The 19610-nt window shown below is 37.0% G+C and overlaps 2 protein-coding genes across 2 annotated transcripts; both read right to left on the bottom strand.

The window, feature by feature from the left end:
• Positions 1-92: 92 nt before the first annotated feature.
• LOC306887339 (rhomboid-related protein 2-like) lies at positions 93-3901 on the bottom strand. The gene is made up of 8 exons (XM_079444995.1): positions 3550-3901; positions 2881-3086; positions 1872-2020; positions 1481-1593; positions 914-1014; positions 759-819; positions 570-631; positions 93-423 (listed from the first exon to the last, which is right to left on the bottom strand). Exons 2-8 carry the CDS (start codon positions 3082-3084, stop codon positions 241-243), a joined length of 873 nt encoding a protein of 290 aa, XP_079301121.1. The 5' UTR covers positions 3085-3086; positions 3550-3901; the 3' UTR covers positions 93-240.
• A 613-nt stretch (positions 3902-4514) lies between these two features.
• On the bottom strand, positions 4515-19362 carry LOC306887385 (akirin-1-like). Its single transcript, XM_079445068.1, has 5 exons — positions 18990-19362; positions 9836-9982; positions 5299-5433; positions 5053-5124; positions 4515-4916 (listed from the first exon to the last, which is right to left on the bottom strand). Exons 1-5 carry the CDS (start codon positions 19192-19194, stop codon positions 4906-4908), a joined length of 570 nt encoding a protein of 189 aa, XP_079301194.1. The 5' UTR covers positions 19195-19362; the 3' UTR covers positions 4515-4905.
• Positions 19363-19610: the final 248 nt, after the last annotated feature.

Genomic DNA, 19610 nt, shown 5'->3' with positions numbered 1-19610 from the left:
AACTTTGTTCCTGAGAAACAACATTATCTGAGTAAGTGTTTAAGCAAAACCTAAAGAATATTTGGATATGAATTACAGAATTTGACAAGTCTGTCTGAAAATTACATTTATTTACTTTAGATATGCATGTAGTGTATTAGTAAAAACCAACAGGATTTTCTTGACCCGAGACCTGCTCCTTTTAAAAAGCTATGATTGTCCGTTGTAAACTGATACATGACATCAACACATACATCCTCCTCATGCAGGTGCTGGGGACAAGAAGATGTTGAAAAGGACAGCAAAAAAGAAGAAGACGATGTATCCCACAATGCACAACCAGAAGCGTGGGTCCTTCAGGAGCTCCTTATTGTAGTTGGTAAAAAACACATAACCAATGGTCATGCCTGCAACCCCACCGGCAATATGGGCCACGAAAGAGACCTAACAAAAAAGCCAAGTATGAAGGACCGTTCTAGTATATTAACAAGATACAAGATATCTTGGGTCTACAGAATTCCTATTGAGTATGGTAGCTAGGTATACGGGTATAAATGCCTGTTCAATATATGGTTTCAAAGTCATCTCACCTTCATGCCAGCCTCGTGGGTAATGAACCTTCTATAAATAGCAAATCCAACATCTGTTCCAACTGTAAAAAAAATAATAATAAATTAATTGCCAGTAAATAGGTCTGGACACAGTGTTTAGTTTTTCCAAATATTAATAGTGGATAACAAAAAAGATGTCAGATGAATGGAAAGTGGAAATGGGCACACCAATCAGAACAATTACTAAGATGCGAAACACTCCCAGAAGTGGCATCATCTCCCTGAAATTCTAGAAGAAAAAGAATACATTTTATTTGGTACTTGAGTATATTATATGAATAGCATATTTATATTATATCAAATATTACTGCAAATCTACTCACCACCACAGCATTCATGAAGTAACCTCCTATGAGGGCATAAACACCACCCGAAGCGCCCACAAGAGCACTGTAAGGATCAAAGATGGAGCTGGCGAGAGAGCCTAAAAAAGGATTCATACATACACATTCCATGAAAATATGAAGAGAAGCCCGAGCTAAAGACTGAAATGAATGAAGCCAAATATGTAATAAATAAATCAGACGTGACAGTTAAGACATCAAAGAATCCTGAATTATTGAAATACTGTTTGCAACATTGATGAGCATCAAATATTAGAATAATTTCTGAAGGACCATGTGACACTGAAGACCAAAGGAATAAACGTTATTTAAATAATATGTAATATTTTACAGTATTACAATTTCAATTGTATTTCTGAACAAATAAATGCAGCATTGGGAAACATAGGAGACGTCTTTAAAAAAAATATATATATATATGTATATATATATATATATATATATAATTTTTTTAATGTTATATTATATACCATGTCCTATATAGTGAACTCCGGTTGTATACTGTATCCTATTCCCAATATAAACTACCAAAATGCACAAACCCACCTGCAAGGACCCCAGCGATATAGACCATGCCAACTTCAAAGCCCTTATGCACCAGCTCCAGAGGAATGCCCAGAAAAAGCTGCATTATTAGGTTTCCCAAGATATGCTCCACACTAAACCAAGAAAGATGGTCAGACAGATATATTAAAAAGTTACCAATAAGGAACCGACTTGGATGTCAGATCCAGTAATCATTTGTCATTCTACAGTGTAACATGAGTTTAATTATGTCACTGAAAGGAAGTTTTATGATTTTATTAATTCTTTCAGAATTGCAAGGGGCTAAATAAATAGTTATTTATTGAGCGCTTTTCTGTACAACCATAATTGTCTCAAAATAGAGTCATTTTAAAATAGAACTGAAGAACGGCATCAAAAATACCCGGCTTACCCAGCATGTACAAACATGTAGGATAGAAACCGCCAGGCCTCCTCACGTTGTTCAGGCTTATAGGTAAGAGGACTCTCCCAGATCCCTGCTCCCAGAGTTACCCACTGCTTTTGAGGCTTCCATACTGCATAGTAGATAAACACTCCCAACTGCCAATTGAAAATAGACACAGGTTTTGGACAGTGCTTTGTGGTAACTGGAATAATGATGTCACAATCTTGTCCTGTATGTCAACATCTCAAGTCATTTGTTTCTACTGTAGCAGTTGGCTCAGCAGTGTTTAACTTATATTCAAGTGCATCATGTTAGTAGGAAATAAGTCAAATTAATGATTTGTAAAGTGTAACAAATAAGATTTTTGTTAAAGAAAAAAATTAAGACTTTTCCAATGGAAGGTCTCATAAGTTTCTTCATTTTGAAGACACTGATCATCGGTGACTAGAGGTCTATTTTGAGGAATGTCCATGGAAACTAGGCTTTTTAAACACTGTGGCTAAAACTTGCCAAACAGGAATGGAAAAGTGGAAAGCTAAGCTCAAAAGAATCTCAGTTCTTTCATAGTGAGGCATCCCCACGAAAACATTCACAAATTATGGAAATGTACTGGTTGCTGCAAACAGTTTCTACAATGAACAAACATTTATATTATTATTGTGTGTATATATATATTATATATATGCTATATATTACCCTTTTGAACAAAAAAAGCAAACCCGTATACAATTGTTTGCCAGCCTTACAGTATCTTGCTTGAAAGTCTGAACTCTTGGCTGGTTTTAATGGGGTTTTAAGCTTGTTCGACTAAGAAATTATATAAACCAGCTGAAAACAAGATTGGAGACCATCTTCAATCAGCTAAGACCAGCAAACTTTGACTGGTTTAAGCTGTTGAGGCTTTAAAAACCGTAAAGGTGGTGACAGTAGAAACCGTTCAATTTATCAGATACCCAGAAAGATAAAATTCCACTGCCGCAAAGGTTGATGTTTTGAAGCAAACATCTGATCGTACCTCCACTAAACTGACGAGGATGATGAAGATTGGCGGCGGACAGCAGTTCGCTCTCTCCAAATACATCTCCCGCAAGTCCTCGGGAAGCATCCATCTAGAAACATTCTTCTGAAACTTCTCGACCCTCCGACCTCTTCTCTTGGGATTTCCTCGATTATCACTTTCGTGGAAAGTGTCTTGCTCTTCTATATCATTATCGCCCATTTCTTGAAAAAGCAAATCAAAAAGGTCGTTCTGCATTCATGGACAAGAATCGATGGAGAAATGACAGGGTATTTTCATTGATATAAAAGTTATTAATATTCTAAGGCAAAACAAAATCAAAGTGTCAAATATAGTCCAAAGCATTTAGATTTCAGCTTCACGTTTTTGTTTCTCTCTCTTCCGGAGCTGTTGGCTCTTTCTGCATAATCAAACTCATCCTGTATGGAGTCATTTGCGAGCTTACTACAGGCTATACGCTTTTCATTTTATGAAACAATTCTCATGGAAGAACGATTAATATATTGTTTGTTTTTGCAAGCCAAAAGTTTTTTTTTTTAATGTCTATCGAGCACGTGCTTTCTAAAATGTTTAAAAGTTAGCCTAAAGTATTAAACGGAGCTTTTTTTCCCCCGAAACTATTTTGAATATGTAGACAATTTGAGAACAACACTTCAGTCAACTTACCCCTTTCTTCTGATCCACCACCTCTCACGCGAGTAACTTAACAGGAGATTTCTCTCAGAGCGCGCGCAGATCAGTGCTCATTAGTGTTACAGGTCTCAAAAATAATAACGAAATAAAGACTATTAAAAATATTCATGAAAAAGATAGTTGTGACCACTACGGACTTAAAGACGCTCTCCCTGGACGTTAATTGCAGGCTTTATCCAGCTTTTCCGGTTCCAGTTTTCCTTCCTGTTGTTTCAAACTGGAGGGTCTGCAGAATCGTCTTGCGTTTACTTTTGTTAAACGAAAAAAGCAACCTACGGCCCGCCAAAGTTTGGTAGAGTCTCTACCTGTACTTCCTCAAACCGCCACACCTGAAGTCACGTGACGTAATTAGTATTCATCAATTCTAAGCACTTCCTCCAAACGATACTTCACGATAAAACCAACATCTTCCAACCACAACAACCCAAACATTGAAAGACTGTACCAAATACAGTATTTAAAAAGACAAGAAGCAGCTTAAACCCATTTAAAGAGAATGGTGGAACTCTATATGACCACTAGAGGTCGACATTGCCAGTACAATTAATATTCAAGTTTCTTAGATAAAGCAAAACATTTGTCTGAATTGTGCATTTCCAAACATGTATAAAGTTGTTCTTAATTTATTCACTAATAATCTCGCCTATATACAATAGAATTAATTTTCAGTTAAAAATAATGACTGAGCCACTTTAACAACTTCAGTGCGCCATCATTATTAAATACACAGAAAATGCCAAACAAGATATTCTTTGAAATTTCGTTTGTGTTCCACAGAAAAAAAGAAAAAAAAGAAAAAAAAAGTCAGATGTTTGGAACAACATAACGACAAAATATTAAATTTGTTTTTAACAAAATTTAAATTGACATTCACGCAAACACAAACCTATACAATTTATTACAGAAAATATTTGCAAGAAAGAATCGATACAAATCCCGACTTATCACAGATCTTTTATTTCTCAAAAAAAAAAAAAAAAAAAATTGTTAAAACAGACTGAAGGATAGAGGAAGAGTCTGGTATATCTGCTGCAGGTCAGTCACATTACATTATACAGAGATGATCGCATCAGCCAAGCTTTTTACATCTTTTCCCACAAATTCTTAGAGATTAAACTTCCTTAGAATGCACCTAGATATGCATGTTTGGTGTGGGGCCATCAGTAACAGTTCAGCAAAAAATAATTGTTAAATGTGGATCGACCATGGCACCCAAGCATTTTAAAAAGGGGGGGGAATCAAAAGTATGAGGAAATTTCAAGTGAAACAAAGGGGGTTGGTTCTACAGCAACCAGCTGCTGAGGGGTGGCTAGTACCGTCTATAAATGTTCAAGACACATCTGAAAATAAAGAGAAGACAATCAGAATTTGGACAAACATCTTTCAACTGAAATTAGTGAAACAGTTGTTATACTGAAACAAATAACAATGACAAAATGTTAATGGATTGCTAATAGAGAAACTTAATATACTTACAGCTTGCAGGCCTGGCGCCATATCTTCGCATAATCTGATCCTGTGTGAATTTCACAAAGGACTCATATTGTTCTTGAGGTAAAAAGGAAGAAAAACAGCACATTAAGAACACAATTCAGTCATAAACTGAAATAAAACCAAAAAAATGAATAAATAACTAGAAGTAATGCACTTATTTTTCTCGCTACTGAGAAAGGCATGATCTCAAAGCTAATACACAACTGTGTGGAATCTGCAATGTTGTACCTGCAAGCTTTGTGTTCAGTATCTGTTCGTACTCTTCGCGCATCTTTTCCTCATGATCTTTGATAAGGCGCTCGCACAAATAGCCAACCTGCCTCAGTGTGAACAGTGGCTGATCCTTCTTCAATGATGAGGCACCTAAAAACATACATACAAATATGAATATCCATCCTTGACCATATCACTTTATTTTCAAAATATCTACACTACCGTTCAACAGATTTACATCATTGTAAGAAGTCTCATGCTCACCAAGGCAGTGTTTGATCAAAAATACTGTAAAATCAGTAATACCATAAAAAGTTATTACAACTGAAAATAACTTGATATGTAATTTAGTGATATTGTTTTAAGAAAATAAAATTCAAAAAAGAACCACATTTATTTGAAATATTACGTAACATTATAACTGATCAAATGTGACAGACAAATTGAATGCATCCTTGCTGTATAAAAGTATTCCATTAAAAAAAAAAAAAAAAAAAAAAAAAAGGTAGTGTACATACAGAAACTTATTTAAGCCAAGTTTTACAAATTCGCATGCATCCACTTTTTACACCTGACAATTCCCATTTGAATAAGAATGAGTAGAGAGGTTATGTCTTAAGTTAACGTATACAGCTGAGAAAGAAACCGGATGTGTCAGTATTTGGTCCGTGCATTTAGTCTTAAAGAGACAGCAGCCTATAATACCTGCTTCTGTCTGCTAATCATCTGTATTTAACTTGTGCAGTAAGCATTGTGTTGTTACACTTAATTTTTACATTTCTGCACCTGAATACTACGGTTACTGTATTTATAATGTTATGCTGTAGGCTGTTCATCTATGCTTGTAATTTGTGTAATTGTTCTTTTATTACTGACCTTAGTAGTTAAGCTAGTAGTTTACACAACTTTTTTTTGCTGATCTGAAAAATGATCCGATCTGTGACTCAATCTGTCTGAACTGTGAGTTTCGTGATTCGTCACCACTAGTTTTGGTTTTTACACTTTTTTCCCAATTAGAGTAATTGTTTTAATGTGTATCGAATATTGGATATTGGAATTATAGACTGAATTGAAGATGAAGGCACTACTAAAATGCTAACCATGAATGTTTCTTCTATTTAGTAATTGCTGTCTAATGGCTGAACAAAAATCGAATCCAGTATGGCAGCATTTCAACGAGCCAACTCCAAGGAACGCCAGGCGCAATATCTGCAATGGACTGTTGAGCTTGGGAGGTGAAAAAGGTAAAAAAGGAAAACACCACAAATTTGTGGAGTCACCTGACGCGTCACCACCTCCAGGCTTACAAAGATGCACAGAAAGAAAAAGCAGCAACAGCTGCCTCTACAACCAATGCATCTCAGCCAACTCTAACAGAAATGTTTGATGCCCAACGTAAATGGCAGAATTCGGATCCCAGGTTTTAAAAAAAAAAAATAATAATAATTGATGGTCACGGAATTGACTGCCACAGACAATCAGCCATTTACATTTGTCTCCGGTATTGGTTTTCGGACGCTGGTGGCGACAATGGAGCCCAGATACAACCTAAAAACTGAGAAGCACTACCGCATAGACATCCTAGATGGTATAGTTGTAAAAGTTGAGAAGAAAATAAAAGCACTGATTGCAGAGGATGCTGGCACTTTGTCTTTCACAACAGACTGTTGGTCTGGGGACACTGAAGCACTGATGAGTCTAACATGTCATTTCTTTGACGACAACTGGGAAAGGAAACAAGTTGTCCTAAATGCCAAGGCCATGTCTGGCTCCCACACTGGGGAGTACATCAGCAACATATTCATCAGCCTGCTGAAGTACTGGGACATCAGCCACGACAGGGTTGTACTTTTACTCCATAGCCTCTTTCACACAGAGATTCTAGAAAATACACGGGTAATGTGTTCCGGGAATCATCCCGGGATTGTTTGATTTTGGTTTTCACACTGCCAGTGATTTTCCGGAATCTGTGCGTGCGTTCACGCACAACCCGTAAAGACATGACACTTCATGTGACGTGTATAATGCGCCGCGCACCATTTCACATTACAGAACAATATAAAAAGGAATGTTTACATAATTTCCTTACCTCAAAAATGAGGGGTTTGCTGCTATGATATTTGCACTAAAAGATTTTTGATGCTGCCGAAAACCAAGTGCACGAAAACCTTAAGTTTTAATTCACAGTTGGTTACTTGAGTACTTTTTATATAAAAAATGCAGAAAGTTAGAATGCACTTTAGATGTTCTGTGTCATTTATACCAAACAAAAATGTTGCTGGTTGCTAGTGTGTTTGCAGCACTACTATTCATTTTTTTATAGATTTTATTTTTATTATTTTTTTTCAGTTTAATTTATCTATTTATAAAGTTGTATTTATTTTATTTAAATGTATATTCTGGTTTACATTCATGTTCCAACAAACTTAAGTTTTAGAGCATTTGTCAAGCTGAATTTCTCATGTAAATGGTTTTTTTTTATATTACCCGTTTTATATATTTACTACTTGGTCAGTTTGATTTGTTTGGTTAACTTTGGATAAATATTTCTCTAATTCCAATAATATTTCAAGCAATTAAAAACCATCATAGCGAACAGTGCACATCTGAAGTGCCTCTGCAGGAAATGCATGATTTATCAGCTATAATATATATAGGCCAAATTTTCTTATCGGTTTGATAACAATAACAGAAAAATTTACATTTATCGGCCGATTACAATATGGTGGCCGATATATCGTGCATCCCTAAGTGAAATAACACTTAGTGGGGAACAAATATAAATGAAGGACTAAATCTGATGAAAAAAAAAAAACTGCTCTTTGTATTGTTGTAAAATGCATTCATGAAAAACAAGTAAATATAAATAAAAATATACTATAAATAAAAAAAAAAAACACGGGCCGTCCAATCAGAGTTGAGCTAGGATCACGTGATTTGAGCAGCTGCTGTTGCACGAAAGGGTGAGAATGGTATCGTTTCGAAAACTAGTGTAAACAAACAAAGAAGAGTATCCCGGATAAGAGAGTGGATGCTGAGTTCTTGATATCGTTGGTATTTGAGAACAGATTTATTCTCACATGTTCTTCATACAGAATATAATTTCTAATAATTCTCCTCTGAATCATGCGATCTGTAGAGCACTGTCTGTTTTCTTTTACCTGTGCGAGTGCTATGAGTCAGAGCGCATTCACTCTAGATCTTCCGTATAAAAAAAAAAAAAAAGAAACATTTTTCTACACATGAAATATGAATGCAAATAGACATGATTATGACCATATATTTTCTGTATGTTTAGTATGCAGCTCATGGTATTTTTTTATAGCAATAAAGGATGTTTATGACTAATATTAGCAATGTAGCGTTATTAAACGTACAAAGAGTGCATGCGTCTGCTTATTATAGAATCAAAGTCAACTATAAATCACAAACGGAAGTCATTACAAGCACTCGCTGATGGTTTAAAGGGGATAAGCAAATACATTAATAAATTAAATACATTTGCAAGTGTAGCTTGATGCTAATTGTACTTCTAATTATATTTCAGGATGTAGCCTATTCTTGTAAGCATTATAGATAGCTTGTGTTGCTGGTGTAGAACCAAATTTTGTTTATCATAATTTAGATGTTAAATCCATATACGTGGATACACATCTGAGGAAAAATGCGTTGTTGGTCAGCGCCACCTAGCGTCCAGGCGTGAATTAGCAGAAGGCGAACATTTGTTGTTTCGCGCTCTGTGAGAAAGCAACATTCGTGGGTGATTCGCCTCGCTTATTTGCATGGTGCTCAGTGTGGAAAGGCCTTAAGAGTTCAAAGCCCAAAAAAAAGAGATACTGATGTGTACTGTATTATAGCTATGCGATAGTTTATCAAGCCTTCTTTTAGCAGTTTTAAACTTCAGTTACTATGCGCTCCTGGAGAGTTTCATTGTTTTGTCGTAATCGAATGTGACACTCAGTTTGAATGCTGAATGGAGGATGACAGACAGCTGCAGCATAGAGTTTACGTGAACTTGAATTTCATTACTTAAATATTCATCTGTACCTCACATTACACTATAGACTGTCTTTAGAACACTTGGAATATAGGCCACAAGAACTTTATGGTACTTTATAACGTTTTTTTGCCTTTTGTGGGGCTTAAAAACAATAGTATACGCAGAATATCGGATTTGGATCAGTCTCGTCTGACAGATACCTGATCCGGCAGAAAATTCCAATATCGGAGCAGATACCGATACAGAGTATCGGGATCAGCGCATCCCTAATTACTAGCTGGAACTGAACTACAGATCTCCAGGAACAAAACTGGGCACCCCTGGTATAAAGAAATGGCTGATAAATAGTTTAAGCACCCTAATGCAATGGCACCCCCTAACAATGCACATTTTGCCTGTCTCTTTAATCAAACACATCTGATCCAGTCATCAGCTCCTTTGTTTCATGGGTGTGTCAGACAAAAGAGAAATTCAAAATGTGCAGTGTTGGGGGTGGGAGGGCTTCAGGAACAAGGTTGAAACCACTAGACATTATATTTTGAGTGGACTGACCAGTGGGAGAGCTGGGGGAGGTGAGGGCGGGACTGGAGCTCTGGATATCGGTGGAGCTGCAGGGCTCAGTCTGGTTGAAGGCCCCTTCCAACTGCCGTCGTCTCTGATAGCGGCTGTACTCCTGACGAATGTTCTGGAAGATTTGCTCTGTGGAGGTCAAAGATAGAAAATCGAGAGTTAACAACAACAACGCTAACTGGGCTTAAATTAAAGAGAAAAAAAAAAGTGATTTTCTCTAAGAATTTTTGGAATACCATCTTTTCCAAGGAATAAACTTCCTTGTGTTTAATCATCTTCAATAAACTGGGGAAGAACAACAGTAATCACTGGCATTACTTCTTGAAGCACATACAATGTAGAGAGGATATCCTGCTTTCAGAACAGGCCCCATGACGAAAATAAGATATGAAGAAATAAGTTTCACTTCAGTTTTACAATCAGGCACAATGGTACACTGACATCACTAACAAAAAAAATCTAAAATTAGGGAAAAAAAATGAGATGACGGTTAGTTTTGTTCGGTTTTGTGGTGGGTCAGGCTTATTTCTGGAAACCGAATCTGGGTGAAAGGACTGCAATGCGGAGGGGAGCAATGCAACTGGGAACATCCCGAGTGTCTTTCTAGAAAAACTGGGTTGAGTTTAGTCCCCTGTCCTAACCTTCAAAACCAGTGGATGACTCAAAACTGAGAATTAGAAACCAGCATGACTTCCATGAGCTAAACTCTTAAGTTTTTCTTTGGTCATCTTAATTTATCACAAAAGAGAGTATTTGGAGGGCGAGTTTATTAACTTCCTGAAAATAGGTCATTTTAAGGTTTAAAGCAAGGGTGAACATCTATCAGAGGACACTTGCATCACTTATCTTGGGTGGGGAGCTCAGAGTTTCCCCTTCTATTAGCATCGGCCTTCAACTACAGGACGGAGAAAAAAAAAAAAAAAAAAAGGGAAACTCAAGGGGTGTCAGCTGCTCTAGCTTGATGATAATGCATTCCAACAAAGCAAGCAGTATGGCTACAACCTAACAAAGCACCACACTGCAGAAGAGTCTTCCTGTGTTTACAATGTAGCTCTCATCTGATAGGTTTTTGATTTGTTTAAACACAGGAAGGCTTTGCGTTCCCAATTCAGGGGTGTTATGGGAGCTAAGCACAACTTTACACCAGTGTTCACTCTAGAAAGGAGCATCTTAGAAGCAAAAGACTCACTAATGAAGTGTAGATAATCTTATAATGAGGTTTCTTCCTCACAATAGAGGTGCTACTTGTTGACAACAGCATTGGTAATGTAGATTGAATTAGGGCTGAAACTATTCCTCGAGTAACTCTAATACAAAAAAAAAATCAGAGGCAAATTATGTGCTTCGAAGAATCATTTAGTCCATTTACTAGGGATGCACTGAATTTTCAGCCGCCGAAAATATGTCGCGCCACACCGCCCAGCAGTGTTCAGGTTTCACTCTCATCACTGCGCCGCGTGACGCTCCGTTCAATATTCTGCTCTATCAATGTGCATTCTGCTCATTTACCGCTCATGATCACCGGAAAAGCTAAGTCCACTCAAATAACAAGCTGACAAGAAATTTCTACTTGTTCCTGTTTGCAGTAGCGTTACTGTGCTGTGACATACTGTAGTACAGCTGTACTGGGCAACGCTGTTCAAATCTCCTTCACTGATCTGCTCCACTCACATTCGCTGATAATAGCTTTGCCAGGGTTTTTATATTTTTATAAATGTTTGCTTGATATTTCTTTATACAGAATCATCATTTCTATTCATTTCCCACTGATTTACGTGATCTGATGAGCATTATAACTCATATTACGTGATCATCTCTGTATTATTGTTTTCCTTTACCACACACACAGACCGACGCTCGCGGTGATTTCAGCATCTGCCTCTAAATGAGGACATAAACACACGAACAACATCTCCAGAACTGCTCTGAAGGAGTCACTTAATGAGCATTTCACAGTTTCATTTTAGTAAAACTAGGGTCATATCACACTCACACAGAAATTTAAAAAGGTATTCACGGCAGCCTGTCAAACTAAAAGTCTGGTTTAATTTGAAGACATTGCAGCAGAAATATTTGTTCAGCAGAATGTACATAGGCCTACTACTACTAAAATTATGAAAACAACTATTTTTTAAGGAATGATCACACAACATTTCTTCCATGTTTTAATTTTAATAGGAAATCCCCTTTGTTTGCCAAAAAGTTTAATTTTCAATCATTTAAAGAAATTAAATTAATGTTTTATGCCTTCATTTGATAACCAGATACACAACACAGAATTGCTGAGGAAAAGGAAAACATTTCATAAGAGAATAAATAAAACATTAGGTGAGAGAAAAAAACTTTATAATTGCCATTTTCTTTAATCATAGCTATAATTATTATAACACCTAAAATATGTAGTGTGTACAAAGTGTTTGTTTCAGCCACTTGAAGGATGGGTACATTGTGTGCACATGATCAGGATGGTACCACCCCCACCGCATTTTGAGAAAGGAAAAGCCCTGTTTGCAGGACTATACATTATTTGGATAATTAGTCAAAAACAACAACAGTTATGTCTGATTCTGTTGCATAGAACTGAATAAAAATACATTGATAATTAATATTAATACATTTTCTGTCCAATTTTCTTTCAATAAAAGTGTGGTTATTTTATTGGCTTCTGTTTTTCCAATTCTGTCTCATTAAAATTTAGTTAAATTAAAAAGTCATACAAAATTACTTTGTAATTATTTATTTTATTAAATAATATAAAGCATTTTTGGTTTTCGACCAAGCACATCCAGAATTCTCTGTTTCATCCCTGCCATTTACTGTAACTGCATACAGATCACTGTGCTTGCAACCACATGCTCCTTTAAAAGATTACACACACACCAGTATGCAGAGAGACATTTAAGAGGGTTTAATCTCAAAATAACTTTAAATTCATGTTGCTGAAAAATGTGTTAATAAATGTTGCGTGTATGGACTCTTGTTTTTGTTGCCTCTTACAAAAGCCACAAAGCCTTCTAAGAAGACAGTGAAGGCTTAAGTCATGCCTGAGCTAGGCTGAAACTTAACAACTTAAAGTTAAGTTGCACAATGTTTAGTTTTTTTTTTTACTATCATTTTGAATGCAATATGGCAATTAAATGAACTAAATGGGTTTAGTTTTCAGTTATTAGTATACACAATTTCAGCAATAAAAATTAATTTTTATAAAAAGGAAACAAATTACTTGTTCATTTTAAGAGACCTGTCTTATTTTCTCTTGTATATTTAGTATTGCTCTTTAATAAAGAAAAAGTACTCATCCGATTACTCCAGGGCTCCAGACAAAAAAAAAAAAAAAAAAAAAAAAAAAAAAATCGAGTAAGGAGCCATTGGCTCCTATAAAAGAAAAACTTAGGCGCCAAATTATTTTTTTAGGTGCCACAATAAAAGTGGTTTATTTTATTATTATCATTTTATTTTTCCCCCCTATTTTAACATTTCAATCATTTTGCCATGTGTTTATGTCTTATCTTTTCTAGGCTTTATCAGCATTTTAATCCATCTTGTAGATGATCAGGTCGACCGGGGGACTAAGGTTCACTTAAAGTGTGAATTAAATGTCTTTTACAACTTGAAATATACAGTCACAAAGAATTGTTCGTTACACAGAATCTGTACCAATATCATGGACCATAAGCATCACTTGGCAACTGAGTGCAGTACATCCTATAAATGTCAGTGTTTCCCACACATAGACGAATCTGTGGCGGTGCGCCACAGATTCAACACAGTCACCGACCAAAAAAAAAAAAAAAAAATCAATACCGACCGTCACATATTGCGTTTCGTTATTCTTTTGTACGCTATTTAAAACACGCAGCGAATTCGTTCAACTGCATTTCCTTTCCCTGCTCTCTCTTCATCTCTCTGTCACTCACGCGTCTCTCCCTCACACACGCACTCAGCCCCTCCCCTCCGTGCACACCACATCTGTCTGGATCATCTGTGGAGAGAAGACGGCTGGCGAAAGGTTGGTATCTCGTGAACACTTTTAACACACAATCACAGATTAAAAAGTGCTATAAAATATTTTATATTCTGAATACAATAGTTTCAGTGTGTTGATGTTACTGTAAGTCCCGACCCTTAGCAAACGCGATTGCGCCTTCTTTAGAAAGTTAACTAGTCGCAAGTTTGCGGTAAAATGTAGGCTAGCCTAGTTGGGTTGTCGAGGTCAAAACACTATATGTAGCAGCTGTGAATCAAATAAACGCATTATAAATTATGTTGTTTCTTTACTCTTACACCGAATGTTGTCCTTTAGGGGATCCAATCGTTCTTTTCATCTGCAACCCCCCCCCCCCGGGCTGACCACCACACATTGCCTTCAAACCTGTGGGAAACACTGAATGTTGTCACATCTTTCACACATTCAGTCTGTTTTTCTTCATTAGTAAAATGCAATTTTATAGGAGGAGTTGAATCATGTACAACAGAATAAGTAAAAATATTAATATGCAACAGCGCATAAATATAGCAAAACGCTCCTCTTTATAGTTATTTTTCTAGCTGACTGATGAGTTTATGGACACTGAGTGGTTATTCTGAGGTAAATGTATTACAATGCAATGTTTACAAGCTTTATACATTTCCTCAGTTTGAAACACTGAATGAGCATTTACATAAAACATTTCAGTAAGTTGTACTATAGGCTCTCTTATTGCCTACCTTTTGATCAGGTTCATTTCATACTATAGTAGTAAATCGAAATATATAATGGTTTCACTTGCTGCTTTAACTGAGGTGCTAAAGAGATCGCGCCTGAGCATTAAGTGCGATACTCTCTGCTCTCCGCTCGCGCGATCCGGACGCATACACGGACAGTGTGGACGCGGGGTACTGGTGTTTATATTATCACCTTTCAGGTCTCTCTCACTGCGTTCAGCAGACTGTGCGGCAGAGACGAGGACTGTTTGAAACTCTTTTCCAGTAAAACTTTGATGCGCATCGTCTTATGTAAGTTTAATACGTGAACATAACAAAAGATGTGAGCGCAAAACAATCGGGAAAAAAGTCCTTTCATGCAAATTATATATAGTCGCCAGTGGCGACCTCAGCAAAAACTTCACTCGCAAATTAATATTTTTGGTCGCAAATGCGACCATTTTAGTCGCAGTTTGGAGCCCTGTACTCTATTAATCGATGGAATTTTCGGTAGGATACTCGATTACTAAAATATTCGATAGCTACAGCCCTAGACTGAATAGTTTCAGTACAAAACATACAAAAAAATAGAATACGTTCACACAAAAATTAACATTTTGTCATTCCAAACCTGTATGACTCCCTTCTGTGAAACACAAGAGATGACATTTAGAAAAACAGCTTTTTGGGGGTGAGTGGCATCCAGTGTTGTTTTGCATGGTGAAAAGAAGTTTTTTGTGTGTTACAGAATAGGGCTACAACTACTAAACAAAAAACAATGATGAAAAAAAAAAAAAAAAAAAAAAAAAAAAAAAAGTCAACAACAAATCTGATTATTTAATTGTCTAATCACTGTCTTCAGTGCATAACTTAAATTGTACGATTGTATCCTTATACTAGAAAGTCACTTAAAGGGAAAGTTCATCAAAAAAATAAAAATTCTGTCATTACTTACTCATGTCGGTCCAAACCCGTAAGACCTTCAATCTTCTTTGGAACAAGATATTTCAGATGAAATCTGAGAGCATTCTGACCCTCCATAAACAGCAATGTAACTGAAATGTTACGTTAAAAATTACAGTAATGCTCTCGGATTTCATCAAAATATCTTAGTTTGTGTTCCGAAGGTGAACTATCCCTTTAAGTCCCTGTTAAACTTCACACTTTAGTAAATGAGCACCGGGCGTGCATGTGTGTCAAACAGAGAGTGCAATATAATAATAGGGGATTAATCAATCAGTTATCAAAAAGTCATTAGGCCTAGTTGAAACCTTATTGCAGTCCAATGTCTAACAGGTTTTGGATGCCATTAGAATGAGAAAGAAATCAATTTCACACGTTTAAACTAAGTTTTTACATAATGCAAAAATATATTTTAGAAACAATTAGAGTAAGATGCAAAAACGTATAAGTGACGGTCAATGGGCAACACCAGCCCCCTTGAATGACAGGTGAGCCCCTCTGCCTTTATCAAGTGCTGCCAAATGCTGAGACCAGGTCCAACAGGTTACTTAGCAACGGTAACCTTATATGGTCAAACCAAGCAATCAATCACAGTGGCTTCCTGAGAAAGGATGGGGAGTGATTCAAGGCCCAAAAGCACAGAACAGGGATAATACGACCACAATGGAGGTGTGGGATGAACTGTACTGGGGGAAGGGGAGCGCAAGTGTGTGTAGAGTTGAGGCGTCTTATTCACTGCACTGCCGAGGCTTTGAAGAAGGAATTTAAAAACCCCAAACTGGCAGGGAGAGCTCAAGGGGCTCAAGCCCAGGGTGTGTTCCTGCAGGAAGCTTGATTCGATGTATTGTAGACGATCACGTTAGTTATTTGTAAGCAAAAGGCTTTCGTGTTTGAATGTTAGAACAGCACAAACAGGATGAAGCAACCTCAGACATGGCTAGAAATATCGCTGGCTCAAAATATCACTGGCTCATAAGAGAGAGAACCTGCGAGCTGCTGATCGAGGACAAATGGATGCTATTCAAATTTGCCCGTCTAGAGACAAACCTAAATGAGGATGTTAATGAGGATTGTTCTATGAAAACAATAGGGGGCATTTGGTTTCACAAAGGCAAGACTAACAAAAACCAAAGTGGGCTCTAAGGGCAATTACATTCCTTGCCATTTCAATCAGGCACTGATGGGCAGGCTTGGGAACAGAGAATAAGCTCTCTAAAAACGTTTCAGAACGTTTGTCTAGCCAGTATCATGCAAGATACTATCGCCGCTAGGACAACAAAGCAAATGCACTGGCTGAAGGAACATAAAATGGGTACTCTATATGGCACCTGAATAGAAATCCTTCAAAACTCACACTATGATGCATGTCGCTTAACTTTGTAAAAACAACTACTAATTTTTAACAATTGTGTCACAAATTACATTACGAAATCAAAACTGAATGAACAATCATTTCTTGTAAGCTAACTGAAAAACAACATGTAAATATTACTCATGTTGCTAAGCAATTATTTTGCCATCTCAACAGATTTGCCAGCTAACTAGACATTAAGCAGGCTAATGGGATGTTAGTATGCTATTTATTTTTCACTTTTTAACACCATGCCAGCATCAAGGCTATTTTAACCTTACCATTTTGATAATCTTAAAAAAAAAAAAAAAAAAAAAAAAAACTCATGCTTGGGGGTACAAGGGGAAATAAGCAGTAAAAACTTTAATGAATTAAGGTCTGTTCACAAAACATTTGGCCCCATTTTCACATTTGATTTGTCTCTTCACAACCAATAAGAAAGAAAAGAATCTTTAGCTCGCAGACAAACTTAAATACAGTGGTTAGCCCGGTACACAAAGCAGCACAACTTTGTTTCTAATTCACTTATCACAGAGAAGAAAGTAAAACACGTTTTGAATTTTCAGTTTCTGTTATGGTATGCAGCAATCGACATTCTACTCACAGCTGTTTACATCCTTGGACTCAGAATTATGTATTTCTATGGAAACCCTACCAATGCCACAATCAGGTCACAAATGAATCGGCAGCGGTCAGGTGGTATGGTGGTCAAGTGGCATAATTCGGAGCTCCCAGAAAATAGTAATTCTCATAATTATGAGTTATACAAGTACGTAAATTATTTTATTTTTAGAAATCGAAATCATTACGTCATGGTGCGAATGCACCTATAGATCTGCTCTGGTCATGTAACCAAAAGCAAAGATCTTATTGGTTGGCCAGTTTTCTTTGCATTGTGATGGAAAAGAATTCAGAAGCCCTCTGTTGATAAAAATGGCTTTGACGACATGTAAATGTTTGTGTTGGTCCAAAACATATTTAATAGCACCAAATTTGTTTTGGTGTGAATAGGCCTTAAATCTGAACCACTCACTTAATCACAAGATATTACTTTTATCATGTTTGGCTCAACGTATTTCAATTCTTTTAGCAAATATTTCCTCCAACATACTAGAACAATTGCTAATGGAATGGGAATCTGACAAATCTGAACCTAAATCATCAATATTCTACATTACCAATCACAAATCCTACTGATTTAAGAGCCAAACCTCAGCACCTAAATTTAAGAAACGCTCGCTTATGGTAGAGTGCAGGAGCAAAGCGCAAGTGTTTGCCTCTAACTTTACCAGTGTTATTCATTTCACCCATACTTTACTAATCTATTCATAGTGGCGTCTTTTTAAACGTGATAAAAGCTGTGACTGTTTTACAAGCGCTAAACAGCAGGATTCGGGCGGTTTCGTCGAGGGTCCATAAGTTTCGCATAATGCAGTAAAAGTATTACAGGCTATATTAAGAAAAAACACACGACGTTCCAGAAATTAACAATGTTATAAATCTAATTATTAGCTTGCGTATATTTCCCTAGGTTCTATACACACAAAATGAACACTTGTGTTTTTTTTTAAATACTGGTCAATATAAATGGAATAATGCTATTGCATTCTCGCGCACATAGACACCTTTCCTCTTTGTTTGGACATACTGGTTCAATCCTGCTGATAAACTAACTGGCTGAGCGCAGAGATAAACGTTAACCATCCAGGCCAGAGTTAGGCGTTTGTAGAAAGAGTTTGTCATGTGTATTGTTTTCGATAGTAATTGTCGATGACTGTGTCTCTGTGTGTGTGTGTGTGTGTGTGTTCACACTAAGCCACGGGAGTTAAATGAAGCTCTGTGTCAGCTAGTCTGTATTAGCGGCCGCTTTCAGCCTAGCTAGCCGAGCTAAAACAGCTATTCATCCAAACTGCATAATTAATAACAGCCCAAGCCCACTACTACACCATCCATCAAGAAACACCCTTACACATTCAAATCATTACGCATAACAGCTTAAGGGGGAACGAAATTAACGGACTGTCGAAATTCAAATACCCAGTAGCAGCTAACGTTAGCTGAGATTAAACAACCCCCCATTCCCCTCCTCCATGTCAAACAAACCGACGTTAAATGGCGAGAATCGACGGTTCTTCTCACCTGGAGTTAGCCTATGTTCTCCACCCATAGACTGGGGTGACATCGAGTGTGCCGGGCTCTCTGTTGACGGGCGAAGACTGCACCTCTGCGGGGAAGGAGTAGTCGGAGTCCCCGGTAGAGGATTGCACCTCCTCCGCTTGGGGGACTGCGGGCTGAGAAGGGCCTCAAACTCCATAGATCGCTTCAACGTCGCGCCACAAGCCATGATCGCTGATTTAATAAGACAATAAACAAAACCAACGGTAAAACAACACCTTTTCGATATAAAAACACGTCGAATTCTCTTTCTAAATCGACTTTTTCGGGGTTTTTATTGAGCTTCGCAGAATCTCGGTGGCTCCCCCTCTGATCGCACACCGGTTTAAACACCAAATGCCAGATTTGTAGCAAAACTGCTAAAACGACACAGCCGAGGACTGTACCATTCGCAGAGACGGGGGGGGGGAGTCATATTATAAACAGGTTTGTTTTTTCACCCAATAACATTAAATCATTTTAAATTTGTTACTAAGCAACAAAAACATACACGCGGTACAACATATAGTGCATAAATATAAGACAAATTTTTTTTTTTTACTTTATTAGTAAATCTACTACAGTGATAATCGTCCCAACCTGTGA

Source organism: Barbus barbus (genome assembly GCF_936440315.1).
Source record: "Barbus barbus genome assembly, chromosome: 21".
Taxonomy (NCBI): domain Eukaryota; kingdom Metazoa; phylum Chordata; class Actinopteri; order Cypriniformes; family Cyprinidae; genus Barbus; species Barbus barbus.
Note: the sequence above shows the minus strand (reverse complement) of the source record. Positions and strands in the feature narration are given on the sequence as shown.

Excerpts from the sequence above, each read along its gene's own strand:
- LOC306887339 (XM_079444995.1), bottom strand. The coding sequence starts at position 3,084 with ATGGGCGATAATGATATAGAAGAGCAAGACACTTTCCACGAAAGTGAT. Across the intron at positions 1,594-1,871 it reads TACATGTTTGTACATGCTGG|TGTGGAGCATATCTTGGGAA; the intron begins GTAAGCCGGGTA and ends TTCTTGGTTTAG. Across the intron at positions 1,015-1,480 it reads TATCGCTGGGGTCCTTGCAG|GCTCTCTCGCCAGCTCCATC; the intron begins GTGGGTTTGTGC and ends ATCCTTTTTTAG.
- LOC306887385 (XM_079445068.1), bottom strand. The coding sequence starts at position 19,194 with ATGGCTTGTGGCGCGACGTTGAAGCGATCTATGGAGTTTGAGGCCCTT. Across the intron at positions 5,434-9,835 it reads CTCCCCCAGCTCTCCCACTG|GTGCCTCATCATTGAAGAAG; the intron begins GTCAGTCCACTC and ends GTATGTTTTTAG. Across the intron at positions 5,125-5,298 it reads ACTGAACACAAAGCTTGCAG|AACAATATGAGTCCTTTGTG; the intron begins GTACAACATTGC and ends TTTTACCTCAAG.